This window comes from Ceratotherium simum, chromosome 35 (assembly GCF_057802395.1).
Source record: "Ceratotherium simum simum isolate JZ-2026a chromosome 35, ASM5780239v1, whole genome shotgun sequence".
NCBI classification, from domain to species: domain Eukaryota; kingdom Metazoa; phylum Chordata; class Mammalia; order Perissodactyla; family Rhinocerotidae; genus Ceratotherium; species Ceratotherium simum.
Window position 1 is genome coordinate 15246288 of NC_141934.1, and position 25496 is coordinate 15271783.

At 52.2% G+C, this 25496-nt stretch overlaps 1 protein-coding gene across 4 annotated transcripts; it reads right to left on the minus strand.

Annotated features, from left to right (window-relative positions):
- On the minus strand, positions 1-22985 carry CABP1 (calcium binding protein 1). 4 transcript variants are annotated; one of them, XM_087424101.1, is made up of 7 exons: positions 22253-22985; positions 8974-9153; positions 6177-6207; positions 5781-5924; positions 4638-4747; positions 4256-4403; positions 1-480 (listed from the first exon to the last, which is right to left on the minus strand). In XM_087424101.1, the coding sequence occupies exons 1-7, from the start codon at positions 22898-22900 to the stop codon at positions 455-457; spliced, it is 1287 nt and encodes a 428-aa protein (XP_087280227.1). In that variant the 5' UTR covers positions 22901-22985; the 3' UTR covers positions 1-454. The 4 variants fall into 4 exon arrangements, with proteins under 4 accessions (XP_087280227.1, XP_004429961.1, XP_087280228.1 ...); XM_004429904.3 differs by lacking the exon at positions 22253-22985 and adding an exon at positions 13825-15430; XM_087424102.1 differs by lacking the exon at positions 8974-9153 and having other exon boundaries at positions 22253-22984.
- Between the last annotated feature and the right edge of the window lie 2511 nt (positions 22986-25496).

The following is a 25496-nucleotide window of genomic DNA, read 5'->3' on the forward strand; positions in this document are numbered from 1 at the left end:
CTGCTGCCTTTCTCTTGGAAATATTTTTATTGGTTCTGAGATAACAGGGCTGAGGCGAGCTGGGACAGGCACAGAGCTAAGGAGGATGGCAAGAGGCTCTGACCCAGGGCAGACATGCTGTGTGGGGTCTTCTGGCGGGCTCCCTGGCCCACCCAGCCAGCAGCGACTGGGTACATGGCACTTGGCGCCTGGCATGACCTCTGCCGGCTTGGCACTGTGGCCTCCTCGTCGGCGGGCGCCCCCCTTTCCAGTTGCAGGAGTTGTGAGTCTTTCACAGTGCGGAGGGGTGGGGGTCCGGGGTGGGCACCTCCCCGGGGTGCAGGCAGGCCCCATCCGCCAGTACATCCTGGGCTCTCGGCGGCTACGGTGGGGTGAGGCGTGCTCCGGCTCCTCTTCTCCCCACCTGTGGGAGCTTGGCAGTCCTTGCGGGGCTCAGCGAGGGGCCCTTGCGGCCTCAGCGAGACATCATCCGGACAAACTCTGGGAGGGTAAGGGAGAGGGTGGGGAGAACGCAGCAGTCAGGGCTCAGCTCAGCATGCTGCCTCCCAATCTCCCTCAGATCTGTGTTCCCTTCTCCATTGTCACTGCCCTGACTCCCTGCTGGTCCCCCACATCCATTCGGCCCCTTCCAGTCCATCTTCTACACAGCAGCTAGCAAGCTTCTTTTTTTTTTTTTTTTGTGAGGAAGATCAGCCCTGAGCTAACATCCATGCCAATCCTCCTCTTTTTGCTGAGGAAGATTGGCCCTGGTCTAACATCCGTGCTGATCTTCTGCCACTTTATATGGGACACCAGCACAGCATGGCCTGGCAAGCAGTGTGTGCCTGGGATCTGAACCCGGGTTGCCAGCAGCAGAGCGCATGCACTTAACCACTACGCCACGGAGCCGACCCCTAGCAAGCTTTCTCATGTGCATATCTGACCCCTCTTAAACCTCCCACGGCTCCCCACTGGATAATGTCCAATATCCCGACACGACCTCAAGGCCCCCCCTGTTCTGGCCTCAGCTGACATCTTCAGCCTCATCTCTCACTCTCACCCCAATGTCTATTTTCCAACTAAACAGATCTCTTCTTTAGTGCCCCAGGGGAAACTGGTGCTCTCTCTCACCTCTCAGTTTTCCTGCAACTTGTCCCCTCTGCCTTCTTTTTTTTCAAACTAGATTTTATTTTTTAGGGAAGTTTTGGGTTCACAGCAAAATTGACCAGAAAGTACAGAGATTTCCCACATACAGTCATGTGCCGCATAACAACATTTCAGTCAACAATGGACTGCATATATGACGGTGGTCCCATAAGATTAGTACCATATAGCCTAGTACCATATAACTATAATTAGTGCCATTAGCTATGTGTGGTAGGCCATACCATCTAGGTTTGTGTAAGTACACTATATGATGTTTGTATAATGACAAAATCGCCTAGCGACACATTTCTCACAATGTATCCCCATCGTTAAGCAACACATGACTGTACCCCCTGCCCCCCCACCCCAACAGCCTTCCCTACCATCAACCTTCCCCACCAGGGTGGTACATTTGTTACAATTTATGAACCTACATTGACACATCATCACCCAGAGTCCATAGTTTACGTTAGGGTTCACTCTTGGTGTTGTACGTTCTATGGGTTTGGATAAAAATACAATGACGTGTATCCACCATTATAGTATCATAAGGAGTGGTTTCACTGCCCTAAAAATCCTCTGTGCTCCGCCTATTCAGCCCTCCCTCCCCCTACAACTCCAGGCAACCACTGATCTTTTAACTGTCTCCATAGCTTTCCCTTTTCCAGAATGTCATGTAGTTGCAATCATATAGTATGTAGCCTTTTCAGATTGGCTTCCTTCACTTATTAATATGCATTAGAGTTTCCTCCATGTCTTTTCATGGCTTGATAGCTCATTTCTTTTTAGCCCTGAGTAATATTCCATTGTCTGGATGGACCACAGTTTATCTATCCATTCTCCTACTGAAGGACATCTTGGTTGCTTCCAAGTTTAGGCAATTATAAATAAAGCTGCTATAAACATCCGTGTGCAGATTTGTGTGTGGGCATAAGTTTTCAGCTCCTTTGGGTAAATACTGCTTCCTTCTTTTTCACCTGGTAGCTCCTACTCATCTCTTAGGGCTCTATGTATTTATAGCCTCCTCCAGGAAGCCTTTCCTAATCCCCCCTGCAGCTTGGCACAGGGGCCCCCTATGGACCACAGCCCACTGTTCTTTTCTCAAAAGAGAATGGACTATACTGTTGCCTTCTGTTTTCCTTGCTGGTCTTGGGCTCCTCAAGGTGGGGATCAGGTCTCAGCACACAGTAGGTGTATAATACATGCTGGTAGAATGAATGGGGGATGCTGGGCTTTCAGGGAAGGGTTGTCGTCTGTTGGGGGCACTACCTGGACACAGGATGACCTGGGATTTTCAGTTCTGGTGGTAGCAGAGTCTTCTCTCAGTCTATCCACACTCTTCTCTCCCTTGAAGGCCAACTTCTCCCCAGAAAAGGCCTCCCAATCTTTGTGTTCTGGACACACTCACAGTCTGGCACATGTTTATTTGTCTTTCTGCTCAGAATGCAAATTCTTGGAGTGCATAGTTGATGTTGTACTGTATTTTTCCCCCTACATCCCATAGTGCCTTGAATGGTATCATGCATAGTATTATATAGTGGTTGAAATCTCAGGCCAGGGTTTATGACCCAGCTCTCCCTCTTAATAGTTAGGCAATCTTGAGCAAGTTATATTACTTCTCTGAGCCTCAGTTTCCTCATCTGTAACATGAGGTAATGACAGTGCAGTCCACAGAGTCATTGTGAGAATTAAATGAGATAATATATGTAAAGGTACTCAGTGCAGTGACTGGTACATAATAAGTGTACAATAAACAATAACATTATGCTTATTACTGATTCATTTTTAAAAACTTATACTGAGCATTGGCTATGTGCCAGGTACTGAGTTATGTGGGAAATGTGAAGATAAAGAAAATGGGGTACCTGTTCCCAAAAAGTTCAGAGTAAGTGGAGAGACAACTGTAACTAGCAGTTAGGGGACAGTGTGAAGAATGAGGGTGAGCCTGAGGTGCTGTGAAAGCCCAGAAAAGAGGAAGTTCAATCTGAGAACCAGGGAAAAGTGCTGGAGAAGCGGTCCCACTGCTGGATTTTGAAGGATGAATAGAATTTAGCCCAAGTGAAGAACAGAATAAAAGGCATCCTGACAAAAAGAACAGCGTATTCCAACGAGAGCCTAGCAGGTTCATGGACCATACGTATTTTGGCATGGCTTTAAAGTAGGGTGTGCATGAGGAATGGTAGGAGCTGCAGCTAGGGAGGTGAGCTGTGGTCAGATCTTAGGGGGCTTGAGTGTCAGGTTGAGGAATGTGGTATCCAGGAAACCATGGTTGGATGCAGGAGTAGGCGGACAGATAGATGGATAGAGATGGATGGGGGCAGATGGACACAGGGATGGATGGATGGATGAGTAGATGGAGATAGGTGGGGAAATGACTGTACAGACAGATGGACAGGTCAATGGAAGTATGGGTAGAAGTACAGGCAGATGGATAGAGATACGTGAATGTATGAACAAAAGTACAGAAGTATAGATGGAGAGATGTACATGGGTAGATGGAGGCATGGGTGAATGTATAGAAGAATGAATAGATACATGGATGGACAGATAAGTGCATGGATAAATGGTTGTATGAGTGATTGCTTAGAGATAGATGAAGGGAGGCCGGCCCTGTGGCTTGGTGGTTAAGTGCGCGCGCTGCGATGCTGGCAGCCCGGGTTCGGATCCCGGGTGCGCATCGAGGCACCACTTCTCTGTCCATCCTGAGGCCGAGTCCCACATACAGCAACTAGAAGGGTGTGCAGCTGTGACATACAACTATCTACTGGGGCTTTGGGGGCAAAAAATAAATAAATAAAATCTTAAAAAAAAAAAAAAAAAAAGAGATAGATGAAGGGATAAATAGGCACCTGGATGGCTGAAGAGATGGACGGATGGATAGATGGAGAGACAGATATGGAAAGATGGACAGGTGGGTAGATGGATGGATGGACGAATGTATGGATGGATGGATAGGTGTAGGGATGGGAGGTGAATTAGAGGGGTGCATGGATGGAGGGGTAGGAGGATGGAATGGTAGGGGGATGGAAGTTGAAGTGAATTGATGGTTGCATGATCGATACCCAGTTGGAAGGCTCCATGGATGGCCACTACTGCTTTGGTTTCTCTCCCACTTTCAAGCCCCACCTACCTTCAAAGTCCACTCGTCCATCTCCATTGAGGTCCACATCTCGGATAATTTCCTCTATGTCTCGGTGTCCCACCTGATGACCCAGAAGTTTCCTCATGGCCTCTCGCAACTCACTGGTGCTTATCTCCCCATCACCATTGGTGTCAAACTGGAGAGGGCAGGAAGGAGGGAGAGGTAGCTACAACACAGAGACTGTTAGAAGCACATCCTAAGGTTGAGCCCCTTCTCCAGAGTCATGGTCCCCTCTTCCTCAGAGACTCTTCTCTGTCCAAGCTCCTTCCCCTGGTCTGGGATCCAGATTCAGGTTTCTTTTCAAGTAGCCATCATGGGATTGGGATTACAACCTCTCCCCTACCCTACCTGTCCACTGCCCATCACTTACCTCTCGGAAAGCATCTCGCAGTTCCTTTACTCCAATCATATCTGCCGTCTCCGCCAGGAGTTTAGGTCCCATTAGCTCCACAAAGTCATCAAAATCCACATGGCCACCCACTGGGGACAGAGAAAAGGGCTACATCATCCGTCTAACCATTCCCCATCTCCAATTAGGCAACCGAGGGCACCACCAACTCCTCCCTGATCTGCCCAGCACCAGGTCCAAGGTTTAACCAAAGGCCAAATAATGGCAGAGGTGACCTTGGACAGGTAGTTTATCAAAGAAGGGCCAGAGGAGTGGCCAGGGGTTGACTAAGGGAGCGAGTCAAGAAGTGAATAGAGGTAGATATGGACAGGAGAAAGAAACACTAGGTCACAGAGACAGGCAAAGAATTTCAGAGACAGAGAGATGGAGACACATGCAGAAAGGCAGAGAGAGAAGCAGAAGTTATGGGCGTCCGGCCTATATGCCCCAAGCCTTACCCTTATTGTGCAGATGGAAGCTCAACTTCCAACTGACCCTCTCGGTAGACAGAAGTGCTGGAGGACTGACCCCCACCTGCGGCCTGCTCACAACAGCTTTCAGCCAGGAACTGACAGGAGATTGGGGGATAAAGACCCAGCCGGAGAGGGGAGGGCTGGAGGATAACTCTGAGGTGGGCATGTGACACTCACTCCCTGAGCTCCCCAGCAGAAGCAGACTCCAGTCACTCACAGTGGAAGCTGGCTGACAGTGCACTCTCTGTTGGCTCCTTCTCTTTGCTGTCTCCCTTCGCTACTCCCGACCAACACTTCCCTTCACCTACCAAATAAACTACTTCAAATCCTTGTCTCAGGGTCTGCTTCTGGGAGAAGCCAAACTAAGACAGAGAAAAACAGAATAATAAGAGCATCCCTCTGTTCAACTCTTGCTGGGTGCCAGGTATTGGGCTGGTACAGATATTCCCTAATTGGCTTCCTATGCACCACTCCCCCTAGTACACCCCACATTTTACAGGTGAGGAAATTGAGGCTCAGAGAGGGTAAGTGGTGCACCCCAGGTCAGAGCTGGAAGGAGGTGGGCCCAGAACTTGAACCCAGGCCTGTCTGACTGCAGAGGACTGCAGGGAAAGGGCATGAAGGGAAGGAGGAGGCCCACGGGAGGACTCACGGTTCATGTTGATCTGCTGGGAGAGCTCAATGAGCTCCATCTCGGTGGGCATGTAGCCCATGGTGCGCATGCAGTTGCCCAGGTCCCGGCAGTTGATGTAGCCGTCCTTGTCCTTGTCAAACTCTCGGAACGCCTCTCGGAGCTCTGGGGAGGAGAACAAAGGTGGGCATGGTGGGGAGTGGGACCCGCAAAGGCAGCCCGAGGGCCCACCAGCTTGGAGAGCCAGACCCTGGAGCTGCCCAGGACTGCGCACTCCTCTGACACCAGGCTCCACAGAGGATGCTCCACGCCTGTCCCCAGGAGGCCAAGGTGTCTCTGCCTCTCTTCCCATCAACCTCCCTTCCCTTACCTTCCCGGATGGCTGAGAAACCTTTACCCCGAAGGGGCAGGTCTTACCTTCAATCTCCTCTGGCCGCAGTGATCTGTCCTGAAACAAAAGAATGTGTCCTATTAGCAGCTGCGAGGGGCCTGGAAGTCACAAAATGCCCAAGCTGGGGGCCATCCAAGTGGCAGCAGGCATGGGGCTGCAGCAGAGGTGTGCCTGGACCATGTCCTTGAGGGGAAAGGTGCAGCCCCATATCTCCCAGAGGCATGGGAGATGCCCAGGGACCCAAGAGCCCCCTCCAGCAGGGGCACAGAACCTCTGTGCCCCCAGCCCCTTATTCCAGGCACAAGAATGTGTTGGGGAACAGAGCTGGTCCAGAGTCAAAAACCTGTAAATAAAACAGGGTCAGCGGGAGGTCACGACAGAGAGAAGGCCTGTAAGGCAATGGGAGGGGAGAGAAAGCGGCGACTAGACAGGTGGCCGAGAGGAAGGAGAGGAGGAGCGGCGGGTGTGGAGGCAGGATGAGGGCTGCGCCCTGCTTCCTGGGCACTGCCCCACCTTCTCCAATTTGACCCCCATCCTACACCTTGCCCTGTCACGGGACAGCACAGGACCCTGGGGGCCGCCAGTGCTGCTGGCTGCTGCCAGGGTCCAAAGAACATGTCTCCGGCCTCCAGCAGTGCCCAGGTCTCCTTGGGGAGTCAAGGAGACCCTGGCTCTAGGCATCAGAGCAGATGGCAGAGAAGTCTCCAAAGAGCAGGCTGGAGGAAGCAGGGGGCAGGCACCGGCTGGTGAGGCGCCAGTCGCCCCAGGCCTGCCCAGGAGAAATGGCTGCCCAGCTGGACCTGCTTAGCTGGCTCCAAAACTGGTCCACAGGGCTCATCCTTCCACATGGTACAGCTCTCTGCCTTTAGGCAAGGAAAACATGGGGCAGAGTGTGCCCGCCCTGAAGCAGCACACACCAGGTGTGGGCACACCTGTTATGAACACAGACACGCGGGCATGCCACAGTGAGCGTGAGGCATCTCAGCTGTGCACACAGGCTGTTCTAGCCCACAGGGCCAGGGCGGTAGAGACAGCTGCTGCCCACCCATTCTAAACTGGCCCCAGGGCAAGGGACCCTGGCTCTGGAAAATCTGAGAATCTTCTAGAAAGGGGCTGCTGAGCAATATCTTGTAGGACAACCAGGTGCACAGGACCCGGCGCTCTGAAGTGGCTCTCTGGGGCAGGACAGTGTTGAGTGTATGCGGGCTTGGAATGAGCTGGCTGCAAGCCACTGGGCCCTGCAGGTCCATCTCTAGCTGAGGGTCAGATTCACTGAGGGTGTGTGTGTCTCTGTGAGATGACTGTATGGACTTGCACTTACAAAGCCGGCAACAGTGCACAGTGCAAGGGTTGTGACTCTCGTTCCTAGTCAGACTTGGATCCCGGTGACCAAAAATGCGTTTTCTGCAATGTCCTGTACTCCAGTAAGTGAAGTGAGCCAGTAAATGCGTGTACATATGCAGAGTACACTTGCTAGGACAAGTTACTAGACATAACAAGTCCTTTCCCATACTTCAGGCCACAAGCAGCCTCTCACTTCTCCAGGCCCCAGCTCTGCAGGACTGCAGAGGAATGGGGTGCTGCTGACCCACTGCAGCCCCCTCCATACTTCTCGTATAGCGGAGGCAGGGAGCAGGAAAGCCAGGTATCCCTTCGCAGTGAGCCTGTGGCTGGAGCGCGTCCCGCTGAGTCCTGGTGGCTGGCCCCTGAATCACACACTCCCCAGTGCAGGGTGGCAGGGGTAAGTGTAGTACAGCCGGGATGCCCACCAATGTGGGGCAACCATGAGAAATCATGAGCACCTGCTCCAGGGGTTCAGGTGGGAATGGAGCACATGCACACTCCTTTCTCCCCAACTCATGTGGTCAGGGGGAAGAACTTGGCCTCTAGAGTCACACAGACTCGAGTGCAAAACCCAGATCTGCTTCCTAGCTGTGGGACCTTGGGCAGGTCACTTCACTCTGTGAGCCACAGTCTCCTCATCTGTAAAATGGGTTAATACCAGTACCCACCTTCCAGGGCCTTTGTGAGCATTCCATGAGACAAGATATGTAGAGTGGTTAGCATGTGGCCTTCAGTAAATGGAACCTGCAATTGTTTGTATCTGTCACATCATCATTAATACCCTCCTCCCTGTGACTGTGCAGATACCTGTAGGAGGCTGTCCAATACAGTAGCCTCAAGTGGCTATTTACATTTGAATTAGAATTAAATAAAATTAATAATTTACTTCCTCAGTTGCACTAGCCACATTTCAAGTGCTCAGTAGCCACATATGGCTAGTGGCTACGGTACTGTACAGCATAGATTGCAGAATGTTTCCATCATCATAGAAAGTTCTACTAGACAGTGCTGTGTATTCAGTACTGTTGTTCAGAGCACAGGAGGCCTTTGAGTTGGAGGCCCCGCATTTGAATCCTACCTCTATCACCCATTAGCTGTTACCTTGAGCATGTCACCTCTCCAACTCAGTTTCTCATCTGTAAAATAGGGATGATAATAGTACCCACCTCTTGGAGTTGCTCTGAGGCTTAAATGAGGCAATGCACCAGAGCACTTAGCACAGTGCCTGGCACATAGTAAGTGCTCAAAAAAACCCCAAAACAATGTTAGCTGCTATTATTATTTCTTGCTGGTGGATGTGGACTCACCATGCTTTGCAGCCAAGAGTGGGAAACTTTGGGGGTCAGATTCACAAGTTGAGGGTTTGAGGTGTATCTGCTGGAGACACGGGCTGCTGTGTACAGAGCCCCTCTTCCCAGCACCTCCTCATGCCCTGTGAAGCCAAGTCGAGTGTGGCTCCACTGGGGCCAACTTACGTACAGGCTGCCTGTTCTCAGCGAAGCCCTTGCGGAGGAAAATGCAGGCAGGGCCCAGCAGGTTGTGCATGACGGCGCAGTTCTGGGCCAGCATCAGGAGCGGTCCAGGGAGCTCGCCACTGGCCGCCAGCCCCTCCTCGCTCGTCTGCACCACTGTGTAGCTGGTCTTCTCCTCCTGGCGCATCTTCAGCCAGCACCAAGCAAATACAAAAGAGAGGCAGGGCGTCACCTCCCTGCCCAACTGGGCCCTCCTGGCCCCAGCCTGGCTCCTGGTCCTAGAAAGGACTCTCCTCAAGAGAAGCCCCTTGAGAGTCAAACAGCAGGGTTCAGAGAGCCCTCAGGACGCACGGGGGCAGGCATCAGATTGGTCCAACAGATGGAGTCTGATCCTCAACTGAAATGGATGCTCCAGGGAGAGCTGGGTGTGATACCTGCTGTGTGGCACATGTGCATGTACACACACACACACACACGAAACAAACGTGCACAGAATCACACATTTGTGTGCATGCAGAAGCTCAGAGAGAGAAGCAGGCAGAGGGAGGCTGTTCATTCAGTGACGAATGGAATAATGTCCTTTCCCAAGATGCTCCCAGTGTCCCAGCGCAATCCCCTGGGGCTAAGCTCCCAAACTGACTTCTGACTCCACCCCCGCTGGGGCCCCACTCGAAGGCAGTGAGGACAGTCAGAGCTGGCAGCACAGAGAGCGGGCTCAGCTAGTCTGCCAGACTGGAGGCTGCAGACACAGGTGCCATAGCTAACATAAATGAAGCAGCAGGTGTAAGAGGCGGGGCCCAGGGCAAAATGGACGCTGTGTGTCCCCTCTGAAGGGGCAGCACTACTTAACTCCAGCCCAGTGTTGCCAGACCTTCCGATTTAAAGCACCAGGTGGTCCCAACAAAGCACGTCTGTGGGTCGGATTCCACCCAGTGTGTGGCCTCAAGACTAAACCCTCTCTGCCACCAGCAGTTCTCCTTCTCCTCCCTTCCGCCTCCCCTGGCTCCCTGCCTGGCCCAGCCCGCTGACCTCTAAGGCTGAGGCAGGGGCCCTCTCTGCTTACCGAATATAGCTATGCTCCCAGGCCCTGGCCAACCCAGCCTCCTCCCTGACGGTTCCCATGCAGCTATAAAAAGTCAACACTGCCCAGAGACCGTCCCCTTAGGACAACAGCAGCATCCAGACACAACACTGTATTCCACCCCAGCCTCCTCAGGATGCCCAGCCCCCCCGTTCCCCGCCCAGAATCCAGGTTAGGGCACTTCGCCTTCAGCCCTGAGCTCGGATGCCTCCCCTCAGTGTGGGGATTTGGAGCCAAACCTTCCCAAGGAGAGAGAGAGCAGCTCCCTTTGTCTGAGAACCCCAGAGCTGCACCCTACCCTTCCATCCTGCTGCTCCTCTTCCTGTCAGGCTCCTCCAGCTCCAAGAAGGTCACGCCCAGGAGGACACCATAAGACCCAGGGGGCAGCCTGACCTACAAGGCTGAGAAGCAGAACACCCTGCCCCCTCTCACCTTGTCCTCTCATGCTTCTTCTCCCCAAAGCCCCCGCTGTGGGGCTACAAGTAGACTCCCTTCCACTTCCTAAGCCTCTTCCAGGCCCAGAGAGGGACGAGCAACAGTCTGGGTCCTCAAAGGGGAAGCAGCACCTCAGACCTGAGGTGAAGGACCTCAGTCCAAGGCCCAAGTCCAGAGTGCAATAAGGGTCATCGTAGGGAACCTCAGAACTTGAGGGGTGTCAGACAGACCAAGGGCCCATTCTGAATTGATGACCAAAGAAAGGTTCAGAGCCTCAGCCACACTCACTCGGGCTTCTGGGACCTGCTAGAGCAAGAACAGAACCAAAGAGACCTTCCCAACTGGGAGAGCGGCTCGGAGGAAGCCTGGGAGGAGACAGTGGCTTAACCCCAGGAAACAATCTCAGGAGACATTTGTAGAGAACCAGCCTTTTAGCTTCTGGCTGACTCTTGCATATTTGGCTCAGAGTGAGCACAACCCAGGAGGGAGGAGGCAGCGGGCGGCACAGAACTCCGAGAGGCGTGTTAGTATACTGGCTTTGGACTCCAACAGTCTTGGGGACGAATTCTGGCTCTGCCACTTGCTTGCTACGAGACCTTGGGCAGGTCGCTTCACTTCTCTGTGCTCTAGTTTCCCTCTCTGTACAATGGGGATATGCATGTCTAGTCAAAGTATTCTGTGAGAAATAAATGAGCTATTGCATAGTGCCTACAGCACGGTAAGAGCTGAATAGATGAGTTGCCATGGTGATGACAATGACGATGACAAAGAGGATGACGATGACGGTGATGAGATGATGCAACTTAAGAGATGCTGGGTGCCAGAAGGCGTTTAGTTCTGCCGGCAGAGGAAGTGGGAGAATATTTGCCAATCAAGAAAGAAATGAGAAGGATGGAGAATTTGCTCCCAAGAAGAATGAACCAATGGTGGCTGGGGAATTTCCACTGCCTCTCTTGATCATAATACTGCCTGGCACCAAGTTTCCCCTGGAGGCTGCTGTTCCTCCCTGGCCAGTGATGGCACCTGACAGCCTGGTCCTGCCCTGCTCAGAGCCTGAAGCAGCTGCCTCTCACCAATACCAGTTCCCCAGCTGCCACCTAGGAAGCCAAATGGGCAGTGGCCCACAGGCTGACAACGTCTCCTGGCACCACGGGGACGTCTCTTGAGTGTGGCATGGCAACAGGAGGGGCCAGCACACCTCATGACCTAACAGCTTTCTAACAACGCGAGCTGGCCAAAGAGTATGCAAGTCAAAGCTCCCTCTCACTGAGGATATTCAAGGAGATGCTGAATGAGTGAGCATTTGGTGAGGTGGGAGAGGGGCTCTCTGCAGTGAGTGGGAATTTGCACTAGATGACCTGTGAGGTCAGATTCAGGAATCTATGCATAACGTTAATGACAGCAGGAAAAGGAGAGAAGCAGCCTCTCACAGAGGCAAACATAAAAATAAAATACCAGCTCTGGATTCACACAGACCAGAGTTTAACTCTCAGCTCTGCGTCCAGTTGGCTGTGTGACCTTAGGAAAGCTCTTATCTCTAAGTCTAGCTCCTTTCTCTATAAAATAGCCAAGAGAGCTAGTTGGTGGAAAAGAGCAAATGAGATAACAGATGTTAGATACATTGTAAGTATTCAGGAAAAAGCAATTATTATAACTATAAAAAACATGAAATCGAGTGCAATAAGTTTTATGATCTTTTACCTTATTCCATGGACTCAAAATCTCTCCTGTTTTCCTTTTTTCCTCCATGCCCCTCCTCAGAAAACCCAGAGTGGAAAAATGATGGTTCTGATGACAATAATACTAGCTAACATTTACTGAAAACTATATTCCAAGCACTGTGCATAGCACTTTACTTAGTTCTCACCATCACCTTAGGAGGTGGATATTAGTACTTCCACTCGATGGACAAGGGAACCGAGGCACAGAGAGGTCAAGTAACTTATTTAAGGTCACATGGCTGGAAAGAGGAGACCCGACAAGTCAGACTCTCAAGCAGTTTGCTGTGTGGAAGATGCGTAGGGTGGGGCCAAAGGACATTCTCGTTCTTAAGTTCACCTTTTCAAGCTCTGGACAGAACCCAGGGGAAAGGCTTTTGCCCTGTGGCCCTCTACACTAATTCAGATTAGTTTCTGCTTCTCTGCAACAGCATGGAGGCCACCGCTGATGCAAAAGCCTCCCCTAAGGAGATGACAGATGATGGGGGGGAGTGCACAGAAGAAACAGTCAACCCTCGGAAGGATCCAAGGAACAGCGAAGATTAAAAGGAATTTGATGTGAGCGGCTTAGCTAAATGAGGAAGACGACAAGCCGAAAAGCCTGAAATGTCCTAAATTGGGAGGCCGTCAAACTGATCGAGGAGGTAGGATGGGGTTGGGGACAGAGGGACCATTAGCTAACCTGAGACCTTGGGTAAGTCACTTAACCTAAGTAGCAATCAAATTCCTCGTCTGGAAAATGAAAGCATTAGAGGAAAACATCCCTATCATTCTTTCTTCCTTTAAATAATATCTATGAGTTTCTTCTATGGCTGGAGTACAGAGGGGTAGAAGTACACGCAGAGCCCACTTGAAGCAAAACCCTAAAGATGCAAGCCCAGACTTGCAGGAAAGGTGCTTTGGAGGTAATTATTTGATGCCCAAAAGGAATTCTTGCAAAAGAATATTATCCTGGTGTATAAGCAATAAATCCCCTATAGAAAGCGACATGCAGACACCTTTGCTCAATATCCTATTTCTCAATGGAAACAAGCCTGGGCCCTGAACCAGTCTGGTCCCAGCTGAGATTCTCTGACCTGACTCAAGAATTCTGGAGTGTAGAAGGGGATACGCTGCTTGGTTTCTTTCAGTAGCAATGGGATCTACTTCAAAACCCACAAATCTGAAGGCTTAGAGACCACCAGAGAGGGTCAGAAACCCTCGAAGGAGATGAATGAACCCCCAGACCTACTGCTGGGAAGGAGCCTTAGCAACAGCAGGGTCAAAACCCAGCTCAACCCGCTTCTGATCCTGCCAGCTCCAAGGGGGTCTGTTCACTCACATCCTGAAGATCACGCTTTCCATTTTACAGCACCGAAGCTACGTGGTTTCTTTCCTAAATCTTGTGCAAACTCCCAGACACAGCCCCCCACGCAGCTCAAGTCCCAACTTCAGCTTAGAGCCTGGGACATAGAAAACTGTGATGGGAGGGAATCCAGAGGTAAGAACAGGGAAGCAGCTCTAGACAGAACCCCCGGGAAGGGTTGCAAGCTTCAGATGCCCACCCTGTCCATGCCTAACCTCTGGGACAGATGGCAAGATGCCCCAACCCCCACCCCAGGTCTTGGGAACTCCAGAAACATACCTTCCTTGAGAGATTTCTCAGTGGAGACTTGACACAGTTGCCCATCCTAAGCTGAGGCAGCCCCTCTCAGGATCCCCGGGTCCATGAAGGAGGCTCCTGGGGGCTAAGAGACCTTAGTCCAGGTCACCGCCAACCCCAGTCTCCCTCTGCCTGTGCCGCTCTTCCTCCAGGACCGATCTGAGCCCTCTCTCTTGTGCGCGTGCTCTCTTACTCGTCTGCCTGCTCCTGCTTTCTGAATTTTTTTTAGTGGATTGTGTGTGTGTTTGTATGTGTGGGTTTAACTTTCTGGGCACTTTCTTAAGGAGATGAAGGCAGGAGGGGAGAGTACAGGGCACAGAAAAGATCACCCAGAGAGCTGATGGCAGAGGGCAGCCGAACTGGAGAAGGCTGCCGGATCATCTCCATCAGATTAGAGCTGACTCCTCTCTCTGGTTCATTCCCCTTCCCTCGGCCCCTCCTTTCTCCCTGCCAAATCTGCAGGGAGATTGCCTGGGGGTGGAGGGGGGGCCAGACTGGCAGCTGCAGCTGGGAATTAGGCCAGCAGACCCAGAAGGGGAAGCAGGCTCGTTTGGGCCCCCAAAGCCAGGGTGCCTCCCAGCTCCCAGCCTTCTGTATGCATACACACACACACACACACACACACACACACACACACACACGCAGCACGCGCGCAAGCGCGAATCCTAATTGCCCCCTGGCAATCGCCCTGAATCCTAATTGCCCCCTGGCAATCGCAGCTGGAGTGAGAGCAGGTGGCTCCAGTTGAGGGCCTGGGAGATCTTGTGATGTCTCCATCACGCTCCATTTTTCACACTTGCCTCCTCATTGAAATGGGATGAGCCTCCAGGGCCGGAAGCATGCTGAGCCAACAGCAGTGAGCAGCCCCTTCTGCTCCCTTGGCTGTACGAGGTCTCTCTGACCCAAGGAAAACCAAGAGACTGCCCTGAGGGGGGCATGATGGAGGCAGTGCTGGCACAGAGGGCCTGAGCGAGGGCTACGAACCTTCTCTCCTAATCCTGAGCAAGGATCTTTTACCGGCTTCCTTGGGGTACAGAGCAGAGAGGCTGCCCTTTGCAAAGTGGTCTTCAAGGTCCCACGATTGGAACTTTTTAGGTGACTGGCTCTTCCTTGTCCTCCCAGGTTCCAGCTTTGATGTGAATTCATCTCAAGCCTCAGATGTCACATTCAAGACCTACAGCCGGAGCCAGACGACCCAAGAGAAGAAATGTCCCTGTTTCCCTGCACTCAGCTTCTCCCAGCAGGGGGCACCAGAGATAGGCTGGGAAGCCAAACTCCTCCTGGCCTCTGATGCAACAACCCTTACACTCGGCGCCGAAAGAACTTTCAGTCTAGAGAGGCTCCTCTCCCAGGGACTTTTTGTCCAGTGTTGGGTGGCTGGTCAGAACTCTCGGTAGGGAAGATGAGTGAGGGCACTGCCCAGAAGGTGCCACAGGCTCGCTCCCAGGCAGCTGGGGAAGGAGGTCCCTGGATAGCTCTTGACGACTGTGCGGCTGCTGACGACAGCGGAATGGTTTAACCAGGAAACTTATTCAGCAGCCTTGTTTGGGCCAAACCTCCCGTGGGGGATATGGAGAAGGAGGGGCGGCCCCTGGGGACAGAGGGAGGAGCGGGGGGGGGGGGTGTTGACGCCTAAAGGGCAGGAAAGGGGGTGAAGACGAGGCGGGGGGCTGGAATGGGAAGAATGAGCAGCCAACATAAATGCCTTCTTCAAAGACGTGTTCCTCGGAACCAGAGCATGAAGGCAGCATTTCCACAGGTCGAGTCAGGGTCATGGGGAAGAGCGATGGACTCAGATGAGTGGGAAGGATCTGGAGGCTTGGGGTTGAGTCCTGGCTCTGCGGGCTTCTGACTGCTCAGAAGCTTCCAGGGCTTCCAGAGCTTCAGTTTCCTCGCCTGGAAAACGAGGCTTCCACTATCTTGCTTATAAAGCGTATGTGCGAAAGCACATGGCACATAACTGGTGCTCCATAAGTAATTGTTAAAATGGAAGGAAGAAGTTTCATTGTCCAATTTGTCCGTATGTGCCAGGCACTGTGCTTGGCTCTGGGAACGTTGTGGGGAGTGAGAAAAACACAGCCCCTGCTTTCAGGGAGCTTCCATTCCAGCAGGCGGGCAGGAGATATTAAAGAGCTATGAACACAAGAATGTTTCGGGTAAATGCTCTGAAGGAGAAACATAAAAACTCTGAGAATGTGAGACAGAGGGATCTGAGCTAGTCTGGGGAGATCAGGAAAGACTTGTAGACCAAATCTAGAAGACTGACTATCTGCGGACTCTTCTGAAAAGCTAGGGCTCACTGGGGACCCCAGAGGGGAGGCTCCAGGTACAAACCCAACTCATATTAACCTAATGGGTGGATCCATGAAAAGGCAGCACAGTGTAGAGCAGAGGTTCTCAATGCTGGCTGCAGATGAGCTTCCCCAGAGATTCTGGTTTAATAGATGGAGGTGAGCTCTGGCCATCGGTGTTGGTTAGTACTCCAGGTAATGCTAACCTGAAGCCAGGATTGAGAACCACTGATACAGAGGTGAAGAGCTTGGAATGCAAAGTCAGACAGACTTGGGTTCAAATCCTTCCCTGCTGCCTAGCAACTATGTGACCTTGAAGACATGTTCACTTTTCTGGGCCTCAGTTTATTTATTTATAAAATGGGTACTCTAATAATGCTTCCCTCTAGGGGAAGGAGTTAATGAGATAATACATGCAAGGGCTTGGTGCAGTGCCAGGCACCTAGAAGGTGCCCCTTCCCCTGCCCAGCATTGGTCTTAAAGGGCTGGGTGTGGCCTCTGTTCGCCCAGCAGGGCACCCACTCAGTCAGACCTGGTGACTCCCGCCCCCTGCAGGCCAGCTCAGAGCACAGCACCCGCTTGTCGACCTTGGGATATGCCTCTGTCCTTGGAAACAGAAGACAGGAGACGGCAAAACCAGGCCCCTATGGAAAAGTCACGCACTTTGAAGAAATCCCATCCTTCTTTAGCAGGGAGGGTGCTGACACCAGCTTGAGGCTTAAGGGCAGCAAGGGATTCAAACCTAGAGCTTGCTTAAGCTATTATGGGCTGGGCAGGTCAGGTGGTGGTGGTCCTGAGTGACGAGGGTAACTGGTGATCTGGAGAGGGCAGATGGCTTGACCTTAGCAGAAAATTTTATTCTTTTTTTTTTTTTTTAAAGATTTTATTTATTTTATTTTTTCCCCCCAAAGCCCCAGTAGATAGTTGTATGTCATAGCTGCACATCCTTCTAGTTGCTGTATGGGACTCGGCCTCAGGATGGACGGAGAAGTGGTGCCTCGATGCGCACCCGGGATCCGAACCCGGGCCACCAGCACTGCAGCGCGCGCACTTAACCGCCAAGCCACAGGGCCGGCCCCATAGGAAATTTTATTCTTATTTATTTATTTTTTTTGGTGAGGAAGATTGACCCTGAGCTAGCATCCGCTGCCAATCTTCCTCTTCTTTTTTTTTTTTTTTTTGCTTGAGGAAGATGGTCCCTGAGCTAACACCTGTGCCAATCTTCCTCTGCTTTGCGTATGGGACACCACCACAGCATGGCTTGATCAGTGGGAGGTAAGGTCAGCGCTCCGGTTCTGAACCCGCAAACCCCAGGCCGCCAAAGCCGAGCGTGCGAACTTAACCACTACACCACCAGGCCGGCCCCAGCAGAAAATGTTTAAAAGGACTGAATGGTGGGGGCTTCTCTAAGGAGCAAAACGTATGGCCCAGCCCCACCTCCCCATCCCTATTCACTGTGGCAGCAGCCCCTGGGCCTCCGGAAGCCACACTTTGAGTTCTGGAATGGAATAATAGGATCAGAGAGATAAGAAGGGTAAACCCATTGCTGATTATTCCCGATTAGGAGAGAGGCTGGCCTTCGGCCCTGACCAGTTCTATCCCCAGCATTTGAACTTGGATGGCAGCCCAGTGCTAAGACACTCGGGAAAGCTGGATTGTAACCTGAGAGGTGCTTTGTGGATGCTTCTGACAAATAGGAAACTCACTGACGTGACCTCCCACCCAGCCAGCGTGGCACGGCTCAGGCAGGTTGTTTGGAGAGATGCAGACACATCACAGTCCTGTCATTTACTTACTATGTGACCTTTGGACAAGCCACTTCCCCCTCTCGAGCCTGTTTCCTCATCTCTAAAATGGGGGAAGATAATGCCAACCTTCACAGGTTGCTGTGAAGATAAGATGATGAGAAGAGACTTCGTCAACTGTTTAGCGGGCTCTAGACTGAGGTCTCACCCTTTTGGCTTCCCCAAAACAGCTAGGGGCAAATGCAGACATCCTGGGGGAGGCTCACGAACTGACAACTCATGCCAAGCCACTCCTACCACCTATGACTGATGTTAACCACAAACGGACCTTCTCTTTCCCCTTCCCCAGGCCCCAGAGGAAAGGCAATAGGGGCTCCCAGCCCTCTCAGAGAGCAGTAGGGAGAGACTTGGCCGGGCACGAGAGAGTAAGATACACAGCCCTCATGCAACTGAATCCATTAGGACCCAAACCGTCATGGTCTCTGTCCTCCATCTAAACTATAGGAACTAAGAAACCTCTGAAGTCCAGAGGCTGGAGAGACCAGGCATTCATTCATTCACTCATTAAATACAGATCTTCCTCGACTTATGATAGGGTTACATCCCGATAAATCCACTGTAAGAGGAAAATACCGTTAAGTCGAAAACGCATTTAATACACCTAACCTACCAAACATCATAGCTTAGCCTAGCCCACCTTAAACGTGCTCAGAACACTTAAATTGGCTACAGTTGGGCAAAATCATCTAACACAAAGCTTATTTTATAATAGAGTGTTGAATGTCTCATGTAATTTACTGAATACTGTACTGAAAGTGAAAAACAGCATGGTTGTATGGGTACAGCATAGTCGTAAGCGTACTGGCAGTTTACCCTCGTGATCACGTGGCTGACTGGGAGCTGCGCTCGCTGCCAAAGCCTAGCATCACGAGAGAGTATCATGCTACTATGCATATCACTACCTGGGAAAAGATCAAAATTCAAAACTCAAAGTATGGATTCTACTGAATGCATGTTGCTTTTGCACCATTGTAAAGTTGAAAAATCCTAAGTCAAAAACCATTATAAGTCAGGGACGGTCTGTACTGCCATCTTGTTATGTGCAAAGCAGTTTGGGAATCGGGCAGCCTACTCAAATCAGAAGAGATGTCTCTACAGCCAGAAAAAGGGGAAGGATGGATCAGAGCTGTAGGTTTTATTCATATTTGCCTCCTCTCCAAGGGGCATTTCTTCCCGAACTTAGGGTAAGGAGCAGAAAGACTTTTCTTAAAATAGTTTTTCAAGACCCAATGCCAAGAGTTGCCCTAAGTCATGCCTATTTTGAGTTAATTTCTGATTCTACATCTCTCTAGGCAGCTGGGTGGCATGTCCCTAGCTGGCCACAAAAAGGGTACTAGGGAAGGTCCCTTGTCATTCAGCTCCTTCCTCTAATGGCCTTCCTCATCTGGCTCAGAGTCAGCTTTCAAAGTACCTTAGACAGGCCTTCATTCAGACAATTACTCTATTAATAATAACAACAACATTAATGAAGGCTGACCTTTTTCCAGCATCCACTCTGAGCCAGGCCATTTGACATCCTTAACCTTGTGTAACCCTCATAATAGCTCTGCAAAGTAGTTTTTGTCAACCTCATGTCTGGACGAAGAAACCCAGACCCAAGAGAGAAAATAACAGGCCCACAGTCATAGCAAGAGGAAGTGACAGAGCTGGGACTGAAACCTGCAGCTCTACTGTCTCCCAAGCCACCATTCCATGCCTTAGCCTCAAAACCACACCACCTCACTGCAGGCAGTAAGGATGCTCTGTGAGGTCACTGGAGGAATCCTAATTCCCGTTGCCCTAACATAAGAGTCTATCTTGGTACCTTCAGTGTCACTTTGCACCCTGGTTCTCCCTGACTCCATTACAAATGGAAAGAAGAAGGTCTGACACAGCCCTTGGTAATCAACAATAACAACAACAATAATAATAACTAACATTGATGGAGTCCTTGCTCTGGGCCACACAGTGGGCCAAGCTCTGTACATATTTCCATATCTCATTTAATCTCCCAAAAACCCATTGAGGTACTCTGATTATTTCTGTTTTGCAGATAAAGAAACAGAGGCTTAATGAGGTTAAGTGATTCACTTAAAGTAAATAAATGGAACTTGGAAGACATGAAACATATACTTCCTCAGGGCTATACTTTACCCTAAGCAGATCTTATCTGAAAGTTTCTCTATGCAGAACCCTATTCCCCTTCTCTCCATCTGACCTTGTCTCTAAGGACAGAACTCTCAAAGGAAAGAGAAGGGAAGGAAAGAATAATTCCCTTCTGTTGCAGGAGAATGGAGACTCTGACACAGAAGTCCCAGGCCGGCTTTTGTTGTTGTTGCTGTTGTTTGAGCAGATGCCTTACAGCTGTCAGCAGGAAGCCCAAACCGAATGTGCTGAGCTTTAAAAAAAAAAAAAAAAAAAAAAAGTCTGCAGCTCCAGAGGCAAGAGCTCCCAGAAGGAGGTAGTAAATATTTGATGGGACCTTCCAGCTCTTCCTGACTCAGGTGACCCTGGTGACATTCCAGAACACTGAGCTGGAGAATAGTCTTCATTTAATGACTGAGAAAGCAGGATGGAAAAGCAGGTAGCTGGCATGCTCTGAGCTCGCAAAGGGCCCATGCAGACAAATTCTGCAAGACTGGAAAGAAAGGGCTCTTTTTCCAGGAATGAAGTCAGATCACCAGTAAACTAAATAACCAGAAAGTGTGTGATTCTGGGCCAATGACCTTCCCTTCCAAACTGCCAGATTGTAAACTCGAAAATAGCCAGAACCCCGGCTATCTTGTTCACTGTTGTCTCCCTAGTCTCCAGCAAATGCTTGGGCAAAGTAGACGCTCAAAAAATATTGGATAAATGGGTGAGTAAGTGCTACAGATTCAGCCACACAGTATTCCTTTTGCAGCCCAGACCCACTCTACAGACCACTCCTGCCCTCACGCTCTACACTTCCTCACTAATACACAAGCCCCTGCAGGGAACTTCTCCCTCAACACCTCACTGCACTAACTCGCACAGCCCTGCATCCAAATCTCTACTCTGGAGAACTGTTTCCAGCTAACTCAGCTAATGAGGGCTCCCCGCAGGAACAAAGCCACACACTGCTGCCCTCTCACACCACCACAGCAGCCTCGTGCAACCCGAATCCATGTGCAGCTGCCTTCATGTCCGACCTCCTCCAGCATCAGCCGCTGCCGAGTAGTATTTTGAAAAGGAATGTGCAGATCTGAAGCAAAACACACACGGCCTCCTTGGAATTCGGATCCAGCATGGCAGGATCAGAGCTTGAAACGGCTTCTTTACACTACGTCCCAGCACAGAAACGCTCAGGCCACCCTCTCCCCCCACACACCATGCAAACACTCTGATCAGAGCTCCGCATTGCACCCCTCCTTGGCTGCTGCAGAGCTGCCTCAACTCTGTGCCAACGAGTTTGACTTAATTAAGGACTCAGAACTAGAGGAAATTCTGGCTTTGCTCAGGAGTTCACAGGCTCCCCAGCAGCACACCTCCAAACTCTAAACCTGGATTAAAGGGCAGATGCCCAGCTGCCTGGGATCCTTGAGAGAAAGGCCTAGAGGAAACAAAAGGAGCCACGGGTGACCCCTTAGTGACCTTTCTTACCCTAGAATGCACACCAATTCAGGCTAGGGTGTTATTCCACGTCCTACAACTTAACAATTGCCCAACTGCCATCCTAATGGCATCCCTGGAGTGACAATATCCTTAAAACACCCCAGAGTTCCAGTTTGAGCCATGGATCTGTACAGCCCCTCCATGCCTACCCAGACACTTCTTCTCTTTTCTCATATTTTTGAGTCTCCCTCTAGCTTTCTTAACTTTTCCCAGGTTTTAAGGGCCACCACAGGCAATGGCTAGGGTCCTTCATCCCCAAGCAAGGCTGTGTGCCCTAAGGTCGCCACTTTTGACCCCCACATGCCAAACTCCTTGCTGTCTTGGGTCGCTCACTGGCGGTCTTGGCCAGAGGCCAGAGGAGTGGGTTTGGCGCCACCTGCTCGGAGCGCCCCTCCTTGACCCCTGCAAATCTCCGGGCGGTTTGTGGCGGTCGCTTCCTTACAGAGCTGGCCCATTCTGGCAGGTGGAGGGAGGCTATAGGGTGGCGACTGGCCCAGAAGAGGCCGGGAGCGTGGACAGCGCACAGGGTGCTGAATCAGGCACGGGGGAGGAGAAGCGCCGGCAAGGGCGCCGGGCTGCGGGAGGACTAGGGGAGCGTGACCCCGGGGGCCGCGGGCAGCAGGCGGAGGGCTGTGAGCGCGCGGCCGCGGCAGGGTCCCGAGCGCCTTTCCCGGGAGCGCGGGCGGGAGGCGCGGCCCTTACCTGGCCGAAGGCGGAGCTGAGTATGGGGCGCAGCTGGTGGAGGAACGGGTCTGCCTCGGACGCGGCAGCTGGAGCGGAGTCCCCGCGACCCGGGGCTCGCGGCGAGCCCCGGAGGCCGAGCGCCGGGGACAGCCCCCGTTCCTCCCCATCCCGCCCGCGGGCCGGCGGCAGCGGCGACGGCGGCGAAGGTCGGGACGCCGCGGCCGGCAGCGCCTCCCGGGGCCTGCAGTGCGCCTGGGGGAGCCCGCGCCGGCTCCCTCGCGCGCCCTCCTCTCGCGGCGCCGGCCGGCACAGGGGCCTCCGCGAACTCGGGTCCCCGGACGGGGGCGGCGTGCCCGGGCAAGTGCCGGGCAGCCGGCGGCTGGGCAGCACTGGCTCCCGGGCAGGGCCGTGACGGGGAACCCGGCTGCCCCCGCTTGCAGCCGCCGCCTTCAGCAGCGACGTCTTGGACTCGCTTTTGGCGATGTGCGAGCTCATCGCGGCGGGGCCCGCGCTCGCATGGCCCGGCGGGGGCGGCGCGGTGCGGCGCGGCGCGGGGCCCCCGGCGGGCAGAGAGCGGGGCGCCCGGCGGGAGCCAAGCCCGAGGACGCCCTGGAGGCGGGCGCCGTCCCCCGGCCGCTTAAATGTGGCCCCGTCTCCGCCGCCCATGTGACAGCGCAGCCTCTACGCCCGGAGCCCCGAGCTCCCAGGCGGCTGGCAGTGCGAATCTGGGGGGCCGCCGGCTGTCCCTGGAGAGCCCACCCCCGACTCCCCTGCGGCCCAGGTACCGCCGCGGCCCGCCCCTTGCCCCGCCCCGCGCTCGAGGAGCCCCGCTTCCGGGCGGCCTCTGGCGGCGGAGGGGGCGCTGCGGCGCGGAGCCGGGAGCGCAAGGGAAGGGGCTTGGCGAAGGGCCCCAAAGATGCCCAGACCTTGGCAGCGCCGGTAGTGCCCCTAACACGGCAGGAGGCTTCCATAGTGACCTGGAACCGCCGGACCACCAGAAATGCAGGCTGGGTGCACTCCCCAGGGAGTACAACTTTGGAAATGAGGACGAGAGAGGTGCAGTAAATTAGAGACCCAAGGAGAATGAAGGCACTCTATGACACCACTACGTGCAAACGTAGAGCCAGAATGGCGTGGAAGGACACTGCTGGAAGGAAAAGCTCCACTCTATAGGGCGCTTCATCCACTCCCAGAACCATGGAGTGGCACCAAGATGACCCTGGTAAATCAGCCACAGACCTTTCAGTTCTCAGAACAGAAGAGAAGCCAAGTGGCATCTATAACCTGGACTTTGCAGGGCCTGGTGATGATCAAGTCTCAGGTAGGACCCACTTGCTGCCCCTCAAGCTCTTGTCACCCGTCTCATCTTCATGCCCTTCTAGATGTTAGAGAAATTCCTGCTTTTGGTAGGCAGCCAGGGAGTCACACAGTTCTGGTTTGAATCTCAAATCCCAGCTCTGCCACTTCCCATCTGGGTAACTTGGGCAAGTGTCATCAACCTCTCTGACCCTTGTTTTCCTCTTCTGTAAAATGCAGATAATAATCATAACTAATTTCTTGGTACCATCAAACGACACCATGCACGTACAAGGCCTAGCTCACCTTGGAGCAGGGCACAGGTGCACTTAAGCTAGTTCCCTTCCCTCTGCACCTTCTGAGGCCCCCTCTGCCACTCTTGCTCAGTAAAGGGATAGTTGAGATTTGCAGGCGGGTGGCGTGCGAACTTCCCATGCTCTCCTTGTTCTGGTCTCTGGCCCTGATGCCATCCATGCATGAGAATAGGGCAAGTCTGGTCACCGCTTAGCCTCGACAGAAGGATAGATGGACAGATTGCCAATATGATACACATCACTCATGCCAAGAGTTCACCCTTCTCTACACTGCTTCTTTTACCTACCCATATTCAAGGAATTAAGAAACACAGGCTGGGCGAGGAAAGCAACTGCCCAGAGGCCAAAGTGAACAAGGGAAGTGTGGCAAATTGTGCCCCAACTCACCTATTTTAAGGGACTGAATTGCCATATCAAAGCCACTCAAGCACAAATCCTGAGGCAGGCGGGGGCGCAGCAGCCCTGGAGCCTCACTGCAATGTCCATTCAGACATAAAGGGGGTAAAGGGTCCACCCTCCCAGAGTTTAGGGTCAATCAATCTTACCTGTTCCTGCCCTCAGAATAATCAGTGTTCAGCCGGATTAACCACAATGTACATTCTGCATAAATCACAGGAGACAAATACCTTGTCAGAATCCCTCAGGAGCTGATAAGAGGCAGTGGGCTGAAGGGTATTCTAAATCCCCGTGCCCCTCTTAGTTATCTTTCTGAAATTCCCTAAATAGTCTTGGGCAAGGCCTCTGTCAGCAACTGTTTCTGAAAAAGGGAAGAATCTGGTTACATCATCTATGGTATTAGAGTAAATAAAAGAAATCAAGATTATGTTCATGGAGCCCATCGATGAAACACTTGTGCTCAGATCCTGGATAATCCTGGATATATGCCAAGATGCCATTTCATTTGTAAAATTCATGAATTTGGTCCTTCCCTTCACAGATTTTTCTAGAACCAAGCACTGTGTTAGGCACCTGGGATACAAAGATTCATCCATTCATCCACTTGAGTGCCTGTTATCTGGCAGGCACTGTTCTGAACCAGGGACATGGTGGTAAACAAAACAAAGTCTCTTTCTTCAGCCACAAATGAACAACTATATAAATGCATGGAAAATCAATAGTGACACATTGGTGGCGTTTAGTGCTGGGAAGAGAAAGAAAGCAGGTAAGAGAGGAGGGCTTAATGGGGGGGTGCTGTTTGAGACAGGGATTAGGGAAGTCCTCCCTGAGGAGGGGACTTTTGAGCAGAGACCACACTGAAGTAAGGGAGCAAGCCACGCATATATCTGGGGGAAGTGCTTTCCTGGCAGAGGGGAGACAGTTCAGAAGTCCTGAGGAGGGAACAGCTGGCATATTCAAGCAGAAGCAAAGAGACAAGTTGGGCTGGAGTGAGCAGAGGGAGGGTGGTCCAGATGAAATTGGAGAGGAAGGCGGGGGCCAAAGTCAAGGGCACTGGATTTTTCCTAAATGTGAAGAGAAACCACTAGCGGGTTTGTGGTAGAGGAGTGGCATATGGCTGTTTACATTGTGAAGGGATCATTGGCTGCTTTGCAGCAGGTCCACTGCTGGATGGCAGTGTGGCAACATGGAGCCAGTCAGGTGCTGTTGCATGGAACGAGTGAGAGAAGATGGTGGCTTGGACTAGTGTTAGTGGG

Excerpts from the sequence above, each read along its gene's own strand:
- CABP1 (XM_087424101.1), bottom strand. The coding sequence starts at position 22,900 with ATGGGCGGCGGAGACGGGGCCACATTTAAGCGGCCGGGGGACGGCGCC. Across the intron at positions 5,925-6,176 it reads GCGGCCAGAGGAGATTGAAG|AGCTCCGAGAGGCGTTCCGA; the intron begins GTAAGACCTGCC and ends TCTCCTCCCCAG. Across the intron at positions 4,748-5,780 it reads CCAGCAGATCAACATGAACC|TGGGTGGCCATGTGGATTTT; the intron begins GTGAGTCCTCCC and ends CTCTGTCCCCAG.